Source organism: Athene cunicularia, assembly GCF_003259725.1.
Source record: "Athene cunicularia isolate RWA chromosome 19 unlocalized genomic scaffold, athCun1 chr19_part1, whole genome shotgun sequence".
Lineage (NCBI taxonomy): Eukaryota > Metazoa > Chordata > Aves > Strigiformes > Strigidae > Athene > Athene cunicularia.
Genome location: NW_020799124.1, coordinates 9,254,948 through 9,275,405, shown reverse-complemented (window position 1 = coordinate 9,275,405; position 20,458 = coordinate 9,254,948). Strand labels below are relative to the sequence as shown.

The following is a 20,458-nucleotide window of genomic DNA, read 5'->3' as shown; positions in this document are numbered from 1 at the left end:
CTATCAATCAGTGGTAATGTCTCCCCAGAGCCATTTAAAAAGATTATTTCACTTAAGAACTCATTGTAATTACAGAAGAAAGGCCAGCTCTCTCAAATGTGGGTGGCTCCAGACATAAGCACATTGGAGCTTGAGGAAACTAAGCACAACTGAAAAATAAAATCAAGTTTCACACTTAGGTGCCAAACACAAGCACTCAATTTTGAAATTACTCTGCTCATCAAAAAAGCTGCTTTGCACAGTGTTAAGTCTTCTGATAATATTTAACCCTTTGGTGCTGTCAGTACTGGCGTGCTCCTGAGCCAACAAGATGTGATTTACAGTGTCGGAGGACTAGAGGCAATTGTTTGGAAAGGAGTGTAACACATACCGTATTTTTTTTCAAACAGCTCCTCAACTTGCTTTCTCAAGTCTGTAATTCGCGCATTCCATTTCTCTGCAAAGAAAAGAGGACAACATGTCAGACTACAAACGAAACTGAGAATCTCTTGTAAAATCTATGTTACCACTAAATGAAATATGCAGTGCGCTTTTACTGCTCACTTGCATACAGGTGCCTGCAGCGTATGGTATAGGCTATACCTTAAAATACATAGATACATTCAGAAAGAATTACCTCCAAAACTTGTGCAGATGTTAAATGAAATTAAAAAAAAAATACAAACCAGGCTAAAGTAACTTCCAAAACTGGTTTCTCTTTGATGGCTCGGTCAGCAGCTCTCACTACCATCAAGGGTAAAGTCAGTTTGCAGCCACTGTTGATAATTATCTAAATCTGGGTGCTGAAAAGCTTAATTAGTGAAGCTTGATAAAGCTTACAGCAAGTACATGAAGCTGTTTTGGAGCAAATCTGTACAACTATCTGTGTCAGGAGGCATTGTGCCATCCTCTACCTCAATCTAGTATTTCTCCAAGTCCCAATGTTGCAAACTATCCCTATAAATCCTATTTCTGAAAGAAGATACAGGCTGCAAAACAGAAGTTATCCACATCCAATTGTGTGTTCCATGGAGAGCTGGATTAAATGGCAGAATTTTAACATCTCATTTTCTGCCTGTCACAGAGACCATATTTTCACAGATTTTTTGTACTATCTCAATGATTTTAGGAAAATGCCACAACTCTTCTTTAGATTGTACCAGATGCTGGCTGGCCTTTTAAGAATGAGTTAATAAGCAAGTGTACTTACAGCTATTTCTTACACCCAAGACTTGAATCTAGTAAATACAGAGGTCAAAAAATGAGGCCATTCAAGCCATTACACTTCCTATTGTCAATAAATTCTTAGACAAGACAGAGGATTGAATTTTGAGTCTGTATCAAAAAGGGTTTAAATATTCATTCTCAGACCACTGTACACAACTTTGGTGGCACGTTTAAGCTTGTATTTTTTAAAATGTAATTTCACGGATATTGATAGGACAGCATGCTTCAGATGTGGGCAAGAATAAGACCTTGTTTAGAGGAGAAAGGGTGTTTTGGCATACTGCCTTATCCACACATAAACTCTTTTAATTCTAGTTACCTGGTTTATCACCTTCATCAATTAACATGTGTGTATTCTGAAATAACATCCTTGTAAATAAATCTGTATAATTGCTTCTGCCACCCTTTTTGCTGCTATCCTGTAGTGCACAGCTTCTTAGCTGACAAATACGTCTTCAGCTCAGTGTTCTCTATTCCTGTGTCCCTTCAACCATGTAGCATTTTCCCCTTTAGCTGCAGCTGTAGAGCCAGATGAAACTCACTCTGATTCCAGCACAACCACCAAATGCATTTCTTGTTGACCTACAGAGCAATGGATTAACAGCAGCTTTACCAGTAAGAATCAGGAAAACAGAGTCAGAATTTATGGGCCTAAAGGCAAAACCCTGCTTCTCAAAAGAGCTGGTGAACACACATGGACAGCCCCAGGACAAGGATTTTGAGAGGCACCTGTGTGACTTCAGATTGCAACCCAGGGAAAGTGTCACAGAACAGAGATCCCTTCTGAGGCAGACTCAGCAAATGACCTCTGAAACTCAGTCTGGTTTTTGTCAGAGGGAGAACAGACAGAAAGAATGTCCGACCATATTATAAAGCAACTGTACAAAACCATACTCTTCTCAGTTACCAAACCAATCACTGGCCAAATATTCCACATGGATCCGTTCAAGCACCTATTTCCATGCCCCTCTCCCTCCAATGGAAACACTAAAGGGATTAATCAAATCCACCACAAAACAGGCATGTTTATTTGACATGGTAGATATGCAGAGAATAGACAATCGAAAAAAATATTCTAAACTGAGTCACATTTTGATCAGCACACTGGGGTTTTTTTTAGCTATTTTTGTATTTTATAAGTAAATCACCAAGTTAAGCTACAGAGATACTTCAAAATTTAGAGTAGTTATCAGGTAAACAGCACAATTTTAAATCAGATTGTCAGCATTATTAATCCCTTGGATTCACATAAATTACTGTAAAAACACTTCTGTCACATGCTTTGTGCTCATGTAGCAAAGTTGAAGACCTACCACAAAGCTAAGCTGATACTGTTTTGGTAATCACTCTGCAAAGCAGTTCAGTTTTCCTGTAGGCAACAAGATAAGTGGTGCTTTCCTTCTATTCCTATATATACCCCTTCTGATCCATACGAAATGCCATACCAATCAAGTTACAATCCTGAAAACTTCTCCAGTCTGTTCAAAATCTCTTCGATTTACCCCATTCTCTGCTTCTTGAGGACATGCTCCAGATAGGCACCACTACAGCAGGGTAACCTGCACAGTGCACACAAATGACGTACTAAGCACATTCCTATTCCCATCAACATGCCACACAGTACTCTGTGGGAAAATAAAATGGAAACCAAACAGCAACTCTAAGCATGCTGCAGACTGGCAAGACCTGTGTTTAATGGGGTGTCAAAATGGGGGAAAAAACCATACACGCTTTCCATCACTCTCAGAGTGAGCCGACAGCTAAGGGGACCTTTATCACACTAAAATGGTATGACACAACTGCAAGACACAACTTGAAGCTTCTGGGCTTTTGGTAAAATCTCTAAGACAGCAAAAAACCGTTGTGGGAAGAGAATTCTACTGACACTGTCAGTTCCTTTCAGCAAAGATATTTTTAACCTTAAATAATCAGTTTAGAAATATTTTTGAAATACAACCTCTCTTCCTAAAGATTATCAATTTCTATCAAGCGTTTTACCAGACACTTTCCGTTCCTCCCCCTGGTTACAATTATTTTGTTTTCCACTTTGTTTTCCTGTTTCCACAAAAATAAGAGCACAGCACATTATTCACCTTGTTTCTCAGGCCACTTGGGGTACCGATCTCTTGACTCAATCAAGACATACAGAAGCCTCTCCAACACACAGCTATCAAAAACATCTGGACCTTATCAGTGTTACGTAAAATGCTGAAATTCCTTATCAAATGAGACAGATTTCTCTCAAACATCTAGCCCTCCTTTCCAGTCTTCTGAGTGTATGTGCTTGTCATTCCACAGCTTTTCATGATAGTATTAAACACCTCCTTTCTCCTGTCCAATTACTGAATATTAGACTTCATTAGACAAAAGTGCAGTGTCTTCTGAAATGTCCGAACAAGCAGCATTGCAACCTCCAACAGCTGCTCTTTTTTAATTACAGCAAATTAAGTCCATTTCTCCAAAGCTTCTTGCATTAATTTTTGTGTTTTAATTGGACCTTGAAACACCAGAGAAATACCACTTTCTGTAGGTGAACCCCAAAAGTGAGTCTGAGGGACAATAACTTCAGTACAATTTAGGAAGTCCAGGAATAAAGGTCTCTGAAAAACCCATGAGCTGCAAAACACTGTACTCTAACTGCACGACGGGTGGTTAAGAGCAAAGTTCTCTTGAGAAGAGCCCAAAGAGATAATCTACCAAGTCAACTCAGAAGCAAGAGTAAAGCAGGTAAGCTACGAGATGTTCTTTCACTGGTGTTTCACATTGCAAGCTCAACTCAAACTTTTATCATCCTAATATTTTATTACTTTTGCTTTCCATATTTTATCAACCTCACTGCTTCTTCCCTTCAAACACTGGTGGCCTGCCAAGCTTAGATGCTGGTTTCTATTAAGGGAATATATTCTAGCAAAAGCTTCTGCAGTATTAACTGCTCAGTCTTCTCCTCTACTAATGTTGCCATTATGTTCTCCTGACCCAACCAAAACTAACACTAAATGTGAAAGTGCCTGTTAGTATTAATGAGCTTTTGAGACTAGAGCTCTCAAAGTTTTATTCATTTTCGCTGAAATTAGCCTGAAATAATGTTTCACACAAAACAGATGTCAGAAGAGGTTCCATGGGGATTTTTCAATTGACCTCAAATCCCAACATTCCTAATAAACATCTCAAGCACTGTGCCAAAGGATATATTCCTGACTGTGCAGAACCTTACACACATATTCATGGGATATCTTCTCAGAAACCAAATCAAAACAAGAAATAAAGGAGAGTTATGGGGATGCAACAAATCACATGGGAAGTATCTTTCACCAGAAAGACTCCAACTTTTTGTGTGTCCACAGGGACCAAGGCAGGCCACTCAGCATTAGAGTCATCTGGTTACCTTCCCAAACGTGGCCCCCCTCAGCACATCTTCACTGTTCACAGCACACATCAAGACAGACCAGCTAGACAGGCTCCTGACCTCTGATTTGCCATAATTCCGTACGCTAGTAAATTCAGTCTGATCTTGTCCAAGAAATCAGCTGACAACATTCTAGACTTATTTTTATTAAATTTACTTGCAGTGTCTAGATGGTCACTCTGAATAATGAAAAACAACAGAGGTAGCCTATGATGATGATTATACTGCTGCAATACATGTACAAAGAGCCCTGGGCCTTAAATGAATACTTGGCACTGGCGTCTCTCACTTCTGCAGTGTGAAATTGTCTAATACCTCTTTAAAAAAAAGAGATAAAAATTAAAGATTATTTTATCTTACCAAAATTGAACTCTCTCACTTTTCTTCTCCCAGTATTGGTAGCTTCATTAGCTGACTCAGTGTTCTTCGGTCTCTTGTTAGGGGGCAGGTAGTCATCATCATCTTAAAGAAACATAAAATATCACTGTTTTAATGTCCAGAGAGCTCACATGCAACATTGGAATAGCTTTGAATTTCAAAGCCCTAATGCAAGTATTGAACTGTATTTTATCACGGCATCAAATTTTGCAATTAGTTATCTGAGTAACTTTAGAAAGCTACTGGGCCAAACAATAAGAGAACCAGCACAAGGCATAAGATTGCAAAAAGCAAAGCTGCTTCTGTACTGCCAAAGGCAAACAATACTGTGTTCTGAAACATGACTGGACATCTCATGATCATAAAACGACCATGCAACAGCAAAAGTAATCAGGAAATAAATTGTGCAGATACAGACTACATTTTTTTTTTTTTTAAAATCTAACTGGAAGTATCCTTCCACTAATAAGTCTTGAAACACAGTGCTTCACTTTTCTCTTGAAGAGCTCAAAGGTGCTAAAACTGATTTTATATCAATATAAAACTGATGAACGTGACTGAAATTCATTTAACACATCAGCTCTACCTCAAACACACACAGACAGAGGGGGAAAACCGCAAACCCCAGGTAATTTTCAGTGAGCTGCTACTTAGCCAGTCACTTCCCAATCCCAAACACTATCTTCCCTACCAGTTAATGAGTTTTTAAGACTGTACAATTACCAATACCTGCAACCTTAGAGAAAAGAAATGGCTAAAGCACTAAAGCAGACAATGAAAATTAAAGTTAATTTCACACACAGAATAGCATCTGCTCAGGTCACTAAGGGTTTACTTAGGAAAAATAGTATTACATATTGACATCTCTTGCATCTACACAGTTGTATTACATTCTGTTAGAGAAAACCTTTCCAGAGCATTTTTACTTTTTGTGGCAAAGGCCTTTATATATACACAGAGCTTAATGACTATTCTCTTATTACCTTTTCTGTTGAAGTAATGTAAGAATTATTTTACTGATGGATTATAAAAAGGTAAAAATAATGCCAGAAGTGTCAACTTTGTCCTAAAACACACTGCCTATTTTCTAAATTGCTAATTTAGTGGTCTTAATTTTACCGATTCAAGAAGCAAGCATTGCAAAAGCCAATCTCAGAAGTGTTTTAAAGCAGTCACAGGACATGTACTTCACAATTACAAGAAATACAACCAGCATCCTAGCATGGAAACAACATGGATACTGGTTAGTGGCTTTAGCACCATTTAGATGAGAAAGGGAGGTGCTAAGTATAAAGGCTTTTATCGCTTTGATATTAGACAAATAAATTGAAACTTCACTTATACCACCTGTAACACATGATTTCTGTTAGTACAATTCTTCCCAGAAGCTAGCACTAACTAGATATCTTATATAACTACAGCATACTTGTAAAACAACCTGTTCTTCAGAATGAATGTTGTAAAATCCTTTTAAAATCTAAATGAATGGCTGTTAAATAGTGAGTATTCTTCATTACATGCTTGAAAAATATAAGATGCAAATCTGTCACACATCATTTCACAACCAGTCCAGTAAGTCCAATATGCTTCAGTATATTGTGGTTTTATCAAGCTTCTAGACTAGATATTTTTACCAAATAGTGCACAATCCAAACTGCTGTCAACACTAGCACATAATCCTATTCATTCAGTGCCAAGTAATGCAGACATTATAAAACATCTTTTAGACATAAAAATGCCCAACAGACTGAAATCAATGAACTGGGCAACAAACCTTCAATGGTGACTTCAACCTCAGGATCCTCACTTGTTTCTGAAGGGGCATGTTGAGAGGAATCTGAAGGGGTGAAAAACAAGACTGCTGAATGATAGACCCAGAAAAGGTTTTTAACTAAACACTCCATGATTCTGTATTTAAACTAACACTTGTCAAAGAAGCCCCCTGGCTCAATGAAATGTTTTGCACAGTGTGCAACAAAACCAGAACCAAAGATATTTTACCATAAGCTTTTAAACAACTCTAGACAAGGGTAAGGAGGTAGGGATTATACTTGCTAAATTGCAGGTGCAGCAGTGCAGAGTTGGTGTTAATGACAGTAGGAAATTCCTTATTCTTGGCTTAACAGGATTAATACAATAATAAATATTTTTTTCTTTGTTATCGAGGATTATTGAAAATATAAACAAAGGCTGTGTGCCCTACAGATGATATATTTCTTCACCATTTATACAGACTCAAAGTTGTTGCACTATAATGATTTCCATAACAGGCTGCAAGGTCAACAGTGAAAAATGAGAGGGGAAACTCAGAATCACAATGCTTTCATTGGGGTGGTCGGCACCAACATAATAAATAGGATTAGGCCTATCAATACTCAGTGGGAGAAAGAGCAATTTGCATTTAACTGCATTTAAAAAGTGAAGCCAATTATATTGAAAACTATTTCAAAACTAAGTAGCAGTGTATGAAAGAATATATTTTAATTATTCTGGCAGAGTAACACTGTGCTTCTGCACTCTGAAGAGTATCTTCTTCCAGATCTCTGTAAGCTGCACGCATGACATCACTTTGGGAGTGAGTCTAAAGCAATCTCAGTTTCAAAGGCTCTCCACTTGATGTCGTGCATTGCAGAGATTCAGCAGTACCAACTGAGACACCTTAACGGGAGTGTATTCGAACTACGTCAAACTATCATCTAGTTCATGGAAAACACAGTATGAAGTTTTGATCTAATTCAGAGCGAGTGCTGGGTAGATAACCAGCAAATGCAAAGCACTACAGAAGGAAAGAATTAGGAGGTAATGGTCTTTTAATAGACATGAACATAAAGTATGGTAATAAAAATAACTGTCACATCAACTGATCACTTAAAACTTTTTTTAAGAGCATCAGAAAAGTTAAAAAAAAACCAAACAATTTTTGAATTTAAGAACAGCCACAAATGCTAGCGAATGGTCCATCTAGTCAAGTACCAACCCCTGAGAAATAATCATCATTTAGAGGAACATGCAAAAGTATCAAAGCAGATGGTAACGAAGTTCTGGAAGAAAAATCCCTGATGGGACATTTCTTCTCAAGTCGTATTAAACCAACTGGCCTAAACACTAAAGTAAGGGTGTTTTTTTTACCATTTGATCTGAGGTAAATACACACAGCTCCTAAGCAGCAGCCTTCTTCACAGTTCTAAATCTTGTCATTCACTGGCACTGTCTCCAGTTTCTCATATGTGAATTCATTCAGTTCAAGACAATTTATTTTGATGCACATAAACTTAACTTTGTTTGCTGAATTTCAGTCACACCATGCTCCTCACTCATTCAATCTCACTAAGACCTCAGACACCTTCATCAGCGACAGCTAATCTGGGGGACTCCAGACCTGTTAATTTTGCCACTTTTTCCACCATCGTGTCAAGGTTACTGGAGGGAAAAATAGTGAAAACTCCCAGTGCTATACACCAAAAGATATGTTCATCCATCCCTCTCATGTTTTTCTTTGCAGAAAACAATCATTTCTGCAAATCTGCATCACAGGCTGTAGCTTTCAGACAAACTTTTGGAAGAACTTTAAATGCCTATATTCTATGTATTTCTTTAATAATGGTTAGAAGAATATGCACCAAAGACTTCATAAAACCCAAACACTGTCACCAATTTTTCTTTCTTACTCTTTTCTGTGAGGATCATTTACCAGAATCTAAATGAGACTGTCTATGCTGTAAGCCTATTTAAACCGCAAATTAAATTTAAGTTAAGACTGTTACCTGCAATTTTTAATCACTGCCTACAGACCTTTTCATAAATATTGACCTTTGTGTACAACAGGTTTATTCTGTTCAGGAAAACCAAGGTGCAACTTTCAGCATATCTCTTACAGAAACTTGTAAAGGAGAACAGATTTGAGAAAAGGGTGTGTAACAAAACCATATTCTGACACAAAGGGCCACACTCAGCATCTGTAACTATAAAATTCTACATAGTCAAAACCAAAGGCAAAGCCAAGAGTCTCGTCACCTCATATCACACTTCCCTTTCCTCAGGCTCTCTCTTCACGGTCAGGCATAAAGTTCATGGCATTATGCTTAGGAAAACAAAAGTACCTAGACTATTTCTTTTCAAATATGTAGAGTTAATAGTGCAGTCAGCAAGAGCAAAGAACTTTATTGTCCTTTATCAAGAGAAGGGCTTTTAGATTTCATGTAATGGTACCCTTTAACTGTGGTCATATTTACCTTCAAAGCAAAACTAATGGGATTTGCAAGAATGAGTATTGCTGTTAGCATAACTTGGCCTTAAGATCCAAAAAATACTCACAACTCAGGTTTGAGAGTCAGGTGCTTAGAATGAAACTAGCTGCAGAATGATGCAGCATTCTAACTTCATATCAAAGCATTAAATGTTGGGCGACAGGCACCTTACAAATGCAATTTATGATTAAAAGAATGACAACTTCCATCACAACTTACTTATAGTAAGCCACAGAGTGGCATGACTTGGGGGATTAAAAGCAAAACAAAACAAAAAACCCCAAAGCCAACCTTGTGGAAATGTGAAAAGAGAATGGTTGGAGAAGATGTACAGCTTAATTAAGGTGCCACCTTTTCAAATATTTCTGTAAAATATATCCAATGATGTTAAATTATTCTCATGAAAAACATTTCATATCTCTAACCTTCTACTGGTATTTCCACATCTGTTCCTTCACTGCAATCGGAACCCTGGTGGCTTCCTTTAGACAAATATAAAGTAAAAGACATACCATAATAAAAAGATGAAAGGAACTTTTAACATTGACTATTCAAAGCAAGGATTTTTGTAAGTGAAAAACCAGAACTATGATGTTCACATGAACAACATACAGAAGGCTCAATTTCTGAATCTTAAATTCATGACAGCAGGAGCACTCCGACATTACAATGACATTCAAGGGTTGAAATATAGATTAGTATCTTCTAGTATTTGCAAATGGACAAAGCAGTATTTTTAATACAGACTGTAAGAAGCTGAAAAAAATGTACAATTTTGGAGTAAACTTATTTCAGATATTGTTCATTTACAGTAAGGAACTCCTTCCACAAAACACAGACTTTCCATATACTTTATTCTGTATGTACCCATTCACCTCACAGCTGAAAGAAACGATCAAGTCATACTCATAATACATAAGCAAAAGTTTATTAAACTTTATAATCAATTATGAAACAGACTCAATTTCATGCAAAACATAATGACTTGCACAAATTACTAGTGCTTTAGTGCTCAACCTGATGTTACTTTTTGAATTTAGAAAAAAAAAAAAGCAATGAGATTCCCTTCTATGTGTCTCCCTACTTGGACACCTGAAAATTAAGACAACTGAAATTTTTATTTTGGAAGTTCCAATATCCTAACTCTTACTTCAAATGAAGTAAGCAGAACCTTGAGAAGTAAAACTCACACATTCAATTTCTAAAACAGCTGTGAAAACATACAACTAAAAGATTTACCTGTGTAACTTTTTGCAAGAGCAATTTTTTCATCCATCTCTGACGTTTCAGAAGGGCCTGCTTGGGAACAAAGGGAACAGCTTTTAAATTGTCTCACAACAAACACATTTTTCCTAGTCCATAGAGGATTTTGCAAAGTAACTCTTCATATATCATATGCTCATTTCATGTTTTCTGTAACGTTGAATGTAGGAAAGACCATGTACTCATCCAGTCCAACAGAATAAAAATGTTGAAAGATTAACGGCAAGGGCGTGCATTTCTTGGACTACTGAAAACTCAGAGACTCATGCATAATAGCAGGTTTTCAGTTTTTTGGTGTTAATAAACTAATTTTAAAAACATGAAATGTTGACGGTTCCTGCCTTTTTTCAATGAATTTTTAATCAGCTAAAGCTTCTTCCTGTTTGTTAAAATTTGCATTCCTGGGGAGTCCTTTTTGACTTTAAAATTTCTACCTACATTAAATAGTCAAATTCAGAGAGATTAAAAAATCATTTGCGACATTTCAAGGTTGTTTGCTTTTCATCACAACAGCTCTTTTGATGACTAAATACAGACTGCTTTAAAAAGTCTGTTGCAGAAAGCAGCACACAAACGACACTTAAAAGATTAAATTAACACCCCTAAAATCCTACTGCTTAATGCTTTGGCACTCCTGCAGTTACGCGGAAAAAGAGTGAACTGCTTCCAGCACAAATGGCTCCACACCGAGCAGAAGATCACTCTATACCACAGACATAGTATAGATACATAAAACTAGCCTATGTGTGGCATACAGGAATGCCATACTAGGACTGACTGGAGCTGAAGGCTTTGGACTAATTGCTCTGTGTAAATCGAGTAATTTCTGTGTTCATTTGCAAAGGGAATCTGCAGAAGATCATATAGCTCCCCAGAAATTATGGCTGTTTTAGAGGCAGCTTTATAAGTGTACCAGCAATGAATATTAAGTTTCACAACAGAAACCCTATTGTTAACTAATAAGGCAAGTGAAGTATTTTAAACTCTTTAATATGCACAGTAAGCAAGAAAATACAGAAAAGACTGTTGTCACAATCAGACTTAAGTATTTCAGTCAACTGAAAGTACATATACAGTATCTAATACTATGAGTTACTCAAGAAAATGAGTATTTAGGGATTAAAGAAAATCATGATTATTAGATGGGTACAGTAATGATAGTCTGAGATAGTTCTGCTTAATTTGACTGCTCAGATTTTCAAAGGGATTTTAAATTAACAGGATTTAAAGTGAAGAATCTATACAAGGTTCTTTGTTTTACATGCACTTAAGTGTCACTTAAATCTGTTCCTGCCACTTTTTCTTTGCTGGGGGTGTGTGTGTTTGGGGCTCTTCTTCTATTTGTCTGTTTAACTTAGAGAAGCTCCCTGATTTGGTTCAAAACACAGCTCCAGAAAGAGTGGCACCACCACGGCCGAGACCATAATGCAGACAGAAAAAAGCTGGGGGAGGAAAAGGAGCAAGTCAGAAGTCAGTGACACTGGTGGTGGTGCTCTAGGCCCTGTGAGAAGAAATTCTCACCCGAACAGTGTGATTTGTAACCACTGTGGGTGAGAACAGAGCACAGCCTCCCTGGGTGTTCTGGAAAACATCTCCATGGACTAAACTTGCTTTTATTTAAATAAGCTTATTCAGTATACGCAGCCAGATGGGTATGTCATTTCCCAAGAACTCTTCTGAACATGTAATTATTATAATTCACAACACACTGACACACAGAAGCATGCATGCCATTATAAGCAAATATCCTATTATAAGGATAACACATGTTATATGTTTACAAAACATATGTTTTTGTGTTTATTCCTTGATTCAGAAATACTGACAGGATTGATTTACCTACATATTCTGCAGTAGTCTCTATACTGCATTATCTTCATGCCAAATACATTGACACATTCAAACTCGAAGAAAGATTTCTCTAGGTAAAGAGATATGGTTACTAGGCTTACAGCCCTTGAGATTAAGCAGAGAAAATGCAATCCTTTCATCTTTAATGTCAATAAAAAATACAGTACGTGTAATAAATCCATCAGATTTTTAAAAACTGACCCACACGGATTATTTTATGAAACTTGAAGTTTTTTTCATATTGTAAAGCTTTGACAGAGCAAAACAACTATGGAAAAAAATTGTTTCAAAAAAAGTAAAAAGTGTAAAACAATGTATTCTGCTATCTTAATTCTGTAAAGACTAAAAAATTAAATTTAAAAGCATTCTGAAAGTTCTGCCACCAGACAGATACATTTCCATTTTACTGCGTTCAATGCACATAACAGGCAGATACACACACGACATAACTAAGAAAAGCAAACACCAAGTAGAGCGGTCACCAGATCAGAAGTAGTTCTATTTAAGAATAGAAGTATGAGGAAATCAGAAAAGAAAAGAAAACAAAAAAGAAAACCCGAGAGAGAACAACTTAATATCACTGCAGCTGGTAGGATGCAGGAGGAAGGATGGACATAAATGTGGGAGATGTAGTTATTAAAACCACAGGACACATTAGAAGTAAAATCTTGCAGTATGGTTGTTGTCTTGGAGTCTCCAACTCCGCTACACAACACAGACACTTAGATAATTCTGTAACGCTCAGACTAAAACTTGGTCTTTCATGAGCAAATAAATACCTTACAGACCACTGCACCTAAATCATGTACTTGGGCTGGGATTCTGCATAGGAGTGAAACCTTTGTAAAAGACAGCTATTGCCATAAATCATAAACTTCTGAAATGCCTATTACAAATATGTAACTTTTCACATTCTAACAATTCCTTTAAAAAAAAAAAAAAAGAGTAGATGTTATTCCCTTGACAGTCACAGCTATTTATTCTGCTTACCCACCAACAATCCATTTACTTACACGGAGTTCCAATCTCAGTTTTACTTTCCAATGGACTATGTGCTAATACTACACAGTCAAACCTGTGCCACGTGGCAGAAGGAATGGATTTATCATCCCATGGATTAATATCATCAGTGATGCTCACCTTTCTGGTCTTTTTTTTCACTACACAGATGGTAGCAACGTGAAGAATATGTAATTACCACAGTAATATCAGAATGCCTTTAGGAAGTACAACATTGTGCTTTGTTTTCTCAAGATACTCTCTGATATTTCTTGGTTTAAGATAGTATCTACATGCTGAGTCTTACATTATGGAGGTTAGAGTACTACCAGCCTAGCTTTACAATTGTAGCCCCATAAAAACGGATATCACTTCTAGCATTCTGGGAGATCTCCAATGGAGAAAAATTTTGTTGTCAGAGACATACGAAAAGACATTAATGACTTTCAGTGTTCCAGAGTGAGACTAAATACACGGTTCACATTCCCATTTTGGGCTTTTTTTCCAGCAGGAAAAGAAAAAAAAATTTATATGAATGTCCTGTATTTTAATTGTCTCACCAACATCTCCAGAAATTCCAAAACTGATAGCACTGTTCAACCACATGGTGTTTTAAAGAGAATATACGTTAGCCAGTTTTTACTCACTTCTAAGTGGTTAAACCAGTCAGTTTATTAGACAGTAGTTTATAAACTGAACCAGCCAATTCACAGGACACAGTTAATAGCCTCTTCCTTCTCCTTCCAGTTCTGCTGGTTTTAACTTCAAGGTGTCAGTGGTAACTGGAGACTTGCATCCACAAAATTCACAGGATAACATGCCTCTTTCAGGTAATGTTTGGTCCTTAGTCAGCAAATTGCTCAGTTCTCCATGGGCTATGGCTCCAAAAAGCCTTGCTTCACTCTGTGCTGATGAAGAGGATTGAAGGTGGTATATATCCCCAAGAAATTTTCCTAACCTATTCTTGCTTCTTTGTAATTTTTTTTTAAAAAAAGTATAGCTTTTAATTCTATTCTGTTAATTGATTCAGAACTGTTCTCATTCTGGCACTGATATTTTGATACAATTTTTTCCATTAAAAGCTTTCAAGATAGCCTGGGTCTTATGGACAGCCTTCTAGAGGCCAAGATGCATGTCTGCTACTGTCCAATACAATGATGCATCAGATGAGCAGTCCCTGACTGCAAGGAAGCTGGTACAGAAGCTAGGAGGACTTACAGGCACAAAGATGCACTTGCATTAACACAGTACAGAACTCATGTGCTGCTGCTTGGCTTTAAGATCAGGGCCCTGCACCCACCCAGCTGGTCTGGAGCTCTGGCACAAATGAATACCAGTCCCTCTGCAACAGCCATAGAAGCAGATCTATTCTCACAGTATAGTAAAACGCTTAATCTAAGAGTACAAACCACAGTTCAACCGCTAAACTAAGAAACAGCATTTTAACTAATTAGTACTTATAGGTAAGGTATATGCAGGAATATTAACTATGATAGCTGGAATGATTCTGTATGCATTACTTAGTCCCACAGAACTCTGCTCAGTCCTTCTCATGTAACCAGCAGTCAAAATTTGGACCTTTTTTCCAGATCAGATTGTCTTTGGTGTTACCCAAAGCATTTAACACTGCAGTAACCTTCACATTTGCCAGGATACTGGGGAAAAAAAGCTCACTGCCATACTGCTAGTGCTCAGAGACCAAAAATTGCCCCTAATACTCTGTCAAAACACCCACATGAAGTTTCTGATGGTTGGAGTCCCTATTTCTCAGTCATCTTACTGCATACTGCTAAAACATTTCTAAATTTAGTAATTCAGTATTAACTCATTGCAACATCCAAACGCTGAAACATACTATGAGATAATAAGAGATGAAAAGAACATCCACCTACAGGTAAAATTGTCTCTGTTTGATTAATGGGAATATTTCTCACACGGCACTTGGTCAGCATTACAGATTTGTGAGAGAAAACAAACACTCAAGAAAAAAACCAATAACCATGAAATTTCACCAGTAGAGTTTTTTCTCCAGGCAGCCCTGTTCTCTAACAGTTAAGTTGTTTCTTCTCATAAATCAATAAGCCTGACTTTTGCTGTGGGGTATTTTTAGTAACTACGATGACCCTGGCCATTTTCTTTATTTTGTAGCACAGATCTACAAAGGCAATGCTCAGGCAGACCCGCGTCATTCCTCAGGAACACTGCACTTTTCTAAGGTTCACTTCTCTGCACAGCACCATCATGCACACACAAACCCCGTTATGTCTCTTGAATTTATAGCTCTCTGCACTTTGTACAACCTTTGCCTCAAACATGGGTGGTAGCAACTCTAAGAAATGAAGGGGAAGCTGCTTTGCTCCAGGGAAAGTAACATGATTTCACACAGCAACATCTCTTTTAGCTCACAACACCTCATCACTTCTACCAATATACTCATTTTTATCTCATTTTAAATGCAAGTTTGGAGGGCTACAACTGGGAGGGGTGAAAGGAGGAGTTATTAATTAGCACCGTTTTATCTGCAAGAGATACATATTGCTCTTCACCCATCAGAAGACGTAAATTTAAGAGTTCTGTAAAACACAACAGAAATTCCCCTCTGCCACCCAAATCCACATTGCTCAGATTTCACTAAGGAAGCATATTGTAAAAATGAGATTTTTTTAGCTCAGACAAAGATGCTGCAGTACAATGGGTTACTATTTTGTAAGGAAGCTATTTCAATACAGACTCTCTTCAAGCAGCATTGGATTATATTTCGGGCTGTTGGCCAAATTCTGACATTGTTTTTATGCAAAACCACAAGGGGCTGAAATGCAAAAAGATGACAGGACTTGGCTTTGGAAGAAATGATTAGGTTTTCGCCAAGAAAATATCTATTTTTATTACATCATATCATGTCTGTAAACCCCTCCGTCCCCTGAGGCTAGGCACTGTATAAATATGAAGAAAAAATAATCCTAACACCTTTCTGATTCTGAACTTGAGCAGTGACATTTTGCTGTGCTGTATGGTTAAGATCTCTCTGAGCAGTGCTCATACACTACTTGAGACGTGACAGTAGTACAAGAACATTGATTCCACAGTCCTGTAGTTAGTTATTAAAGCACATTAGAAAATAATCTCAAGAATCTTTGTGTCTAAACATGCACAAAACTGTTATATCAATAATATCTAATATTAAAAAATGAAAGGATGTGCTGTTTTATACTTCATTGTTGAACATACAGCTATCCTTCAGAGATGTGTGGCAGCTTGCCTGTGTTCCTTTGTATTGCTCAATTAACCTAACGACAAATGCAAACAGGCTGAAATAACAAATTTAGGGTTCTAGTTATTTTACATTGCCATTTATAATCATGGGTTCTTAATTACTGTTCATTTCAACCTACAGAAATAATGATTTCTTCCACTCCTAGCTGAGGTTAACAAGCAGTTTTAACCGGATACATAGAGATAAGGCAAAGCAATTAAGAGCTACCTTAAACATACACAGAGCCCGAGTCATGGACCTCATGAATGCTGTTATGCTTTGTCTATATAAATAAACATTTCAATACAATTTTGACACATATTGGTGTCATAAGAAAAGTGATTGATACACTATAAAAGTCACTGGAACTTTAAACTGAAGAAAAGATTCAAGCAGTGATCATGAGTATCGCTGTTATGGTCACTGGAATTAGTCTGCACAGTGGACCCTCAGAAAAAAACCCCAAGCAGTTGAAAAAGACTCCTGGAATTCCTCCTTCTGCCCAAACACACACGTATAGGTATGCTGAAGTTGTACTTCAGCTCTTTTGGGTATTCCTCAGAATAACTTAAATGATAGTCAGCATGGAAAGGTTGTATCCTAACAGAGCGAAGTAATTGCACGTTTAATGATGAACAACAAATAAAAAGAGGCACAGAAAGCAACACTTAAGCAATCAACCCTTTCATGAGATAAACACATATTAGGTTAGTATCATTACCTGGAATATTATATTGATAGTAGTCAGGATCATCTGATTCCTCCTTCACTGTTACTGTTGCCATTTCCAAAGAAATTCCTATAGAAGCAATAAAAGAATCAAATATGGAAACTAATAATAACCAGATTCTTAAAAAAAAACCCAAACAAAGCATCCACCAACATCCCTGCCGGTCTCTACTCAAAAAAAAATTTCAGGTGCTGAGACACTAAAGAATTTTTGAGCTAAAAGAACAGTGACAGAGTGACCTGCTGGTTTCTTCTGTTTCAGTTTGGTCACAGTCAGAAGGGATTGAGGATTAAATGCTTCCCTACAAACTAGACATTCTTGCAAATGCTATCTTGGATCTGAAGAATTAAAAAAAATGTTCTCCTTTTTGCCCACTAGCATAGGTGAAAAAATAATCACTCCTTGTGCTGAAATTACTTCTAGACCTCCTGCTCGTTCCTCTGTACAGCCAAGTTCAGATGCAGTCTGCATCAAACTGTGCTGCTGATGGAGCAACACCAAAAGGTCCTCAACTGCTCTTGGCTTCCTTTAAGCGAAATATCCCCTCCATAAACCTTCACAGCATTCCCTAAAATGTTTGCAAAACATTCTGACAAAAGAAAACTTACTTAAAATGCTTAGAAAGCAGCACTGGAAAGAGCCTGGGACTGATATGACAAAAAGCTCAAGTAATCTCTGCGTATATTAAGCTAAATGTTAACCATGAAGGGTTCCCAAACCGCAAGTTTAAAGCTGTGAAGCACAAAGAACGGGAGCAAAAAAATTGAATAAATACAGAAATTTAATTCTTATACAAAATGCTGAGCAGTGTAGCCCAACCCAACAAAAGGGAAAGTCACCAGCTTACCTCTAAGCACACCTGTCGTCTCATTGGCTTTAATGGGATTATTCATGCCTTTACCTCAAAGTGTAAATTTAAGCACTGCTCTGCTGCAGATCACAGCCCTACCTACCTACAGCAGAACTCAGGAAGACTTAGGCCTTTTTTAACATTAAATACCACATTCTATTATTTATTATTTACTTCCATTTTAGCTAGAAAATGCACATTCCATCATTTTCAATATTTTGGTAATATTAACAAAAAGTTTTTCCCTCCCCATTAGGGACAGAGTGATCTTGAACTAGAACAAAATAAACAGGATTTTCTTCTCCATTTAAAACTAACCTATTTACAAAGATAATTTAGTCTACAAAATTTTATAAATCTCCTCCTGCTAGAAATGGAAATATTTGGCTATGGTTCAATACTTGATAAAAACTCCAAGTGAAAGTGGACAATTTTAAGGTTTTTCCTTCTCACAAATGATGGCTTTTTGCTGCTTTTTCTTGGAGTTTCCTATCTTTGTTTAAATTCAGCCTTCTGAACAGAAACTGACCATTTTTTTTTTCAAATAAGAGGAAAATCTTCAACATACCAGAATCCTCATTTGGTTCCGTTTTCACTTGAATAGGAGGACAACTGCAAAAATAAACAAATCAAGAATATAAGAAAGAAATACCCATTTCTGGAAAATTCCTCAAGCTTTACAGGTTGTCAAATAAAATTAATCTCCCACTGTTTTTTTTTCCCCAATACAAAAGAACCATAAAAAACCCTGCATCTTGACTTATCTGATATCTCAAGGGAATTACAGGAATCTCCTCTATCCCTACATTTTTGGGACATACACAAATATTCAAAGTATGTTTACCATTTAATGAGAAGCAAACTCAGAAGCACAGAATACCGATCCCTGTTTGCACATTAACCAATTTTTGATTTATTCCGTATGTAAACTCTTAATTTACTAACAAAAAAATTATTTTAGTTTTTCTAATTGAGAGGGAAGGAAGCAACATTACATCTGTTCCCCATCTCTGCCATATTATAAAACACGACAAACTTATCCCTGCCTGACAGACTGTGAATTAAGAACACTCATTGGGCTAATTAAACCGAGGGGAAACTTTGCCATCTGTTTAATTTGTAACAGTTTCCCCACAAAGAATAATCAAGAGAAAATTCAGCTTCATGCTTTTTATAATCCCAGGCAAGTAAAATTATCCAAAGGTCAGCTGGACAGAAAAAGCACATTAAAATAAACTATATGAAAATAGATAGCTGATACAAAAGAAACTACATTTTAAATTCACCTTCCACCTGGAGGTAGAATTGATTGTGAAGGATCTGTCATATGAGCTCCTGAAAGTTAAAAGACAATATTTGAATTTCCTGTACTCCATTTACCTTAAATACAAATTGAAAATGCAACACTGGCTTCATGAAGCAAAACCTTTTCACATCTTAAAAGTATATTTTATTTTCTGTATTCAGAGATATGAGGGAAAGATCTCAAACTGATCTATCGATCTCTAAAGCAACAATAATAGAAAATGGCTTCAAATGTACATTTCACCATGCTTTTCATTGCTCTCTTTCATAAGGTTAAGTAAAAACCTTGGGAAACAAAGTTAAACAAATCATTCACCTGAAGTCTGGTAATAGAAAACTGATAGTTTTACAGAGATTTTGCTTAGTACTGAATTACAGCTAGACACAAATACATTATGTTTTTAGAATGTCATTTACCACACTGAAAACCTGCATTGCATTTTCAATAGAAATATCACCAGAATCTCTGTGATTTCCCCACCCTCTAAGTCTTCTTACTGGGCACAGGCAACAGATTTTTAGTTTTACTAATCTAGCATCACCTTCTGGCTGTTTCACTGAGAAAGTGAAACTTTTCAGTTTTGACTACATTCCTATAAAGAGTGCTTCATTCTCTTCATAAAATAAATCCTCACATACACTAATTCTGCAAGTAAAGCAACATGATCCCACGAAAGGAACAGGAGAAGGGATTTCTTCTAAGCTAGAAGTGAATCTCTGTGGAGTTTTAAAAAGCTCACTAGCTCAGATTTTTTAATATATAGAGGCTTTCATAGGAACTAGAACACCTAGCCACTTCAAAAGATTAAATCAATTTTTTAAATGAGATGTAAATGCCAAAATCAGCTATGTATTGGAACACAGAGCACTGCAAAGTCTTGGCATCTTCTAAAAATGTAATGCAGTCCTTCAGCAGTTCACTTCTCCTTTCCCTAGGATACTATCCAATTCACATTAAATTTCAAGTCAG

General features: G+C 36.8%; 1 protein-coding gene across 3 annotated transcripts in view; it reads right to left on the bottom strand.

The window, feature by feature from the left end:
* GTF2I (general transcription factor IIi) overlaps window positions 1-20,458 on the bottom strand; it is a 76,698-nt gene that overhangs the window by 30,064 nt on the left and 26,176 nt on the right. For 2 of the 3 annotated variants that reach the window (XM_026861466.1, XM_026861467.1), the window contains exons 7-13: window positions 19,470-19,518; window positions 18,752-18,795; window positions 17,325-17,402; window positions 10,477-10,536; window positions 6,765-6,827; window positions 4,973-5,074; window positions 371-436 (exon numbers count right to left, since the gene is read on the bottom strand). In XM_026861466.1, the coding sequence (XP_026717267.1) occupies window positions 371-436; window positions 4,973-5,074; window positions 6,765-6,827; window positions 10,477-10,536; window positions 17,325-17,402; window positions 18,752-18,795; window positions 19,470-19,518 (462 nt within the window). The remainder of the gene's footprint in view (window positions 1-370; window positions 437-4,972; window positions 5,075-6,764; window positions 6,828-10,476; window positions 10,537-17,324; window positions 17,403-18,751; window positions 18,796-19,469; window positions 19,519-20,458) is intronic. The other variant, XM_026861468.1, reaches the window with a different exon arrangement.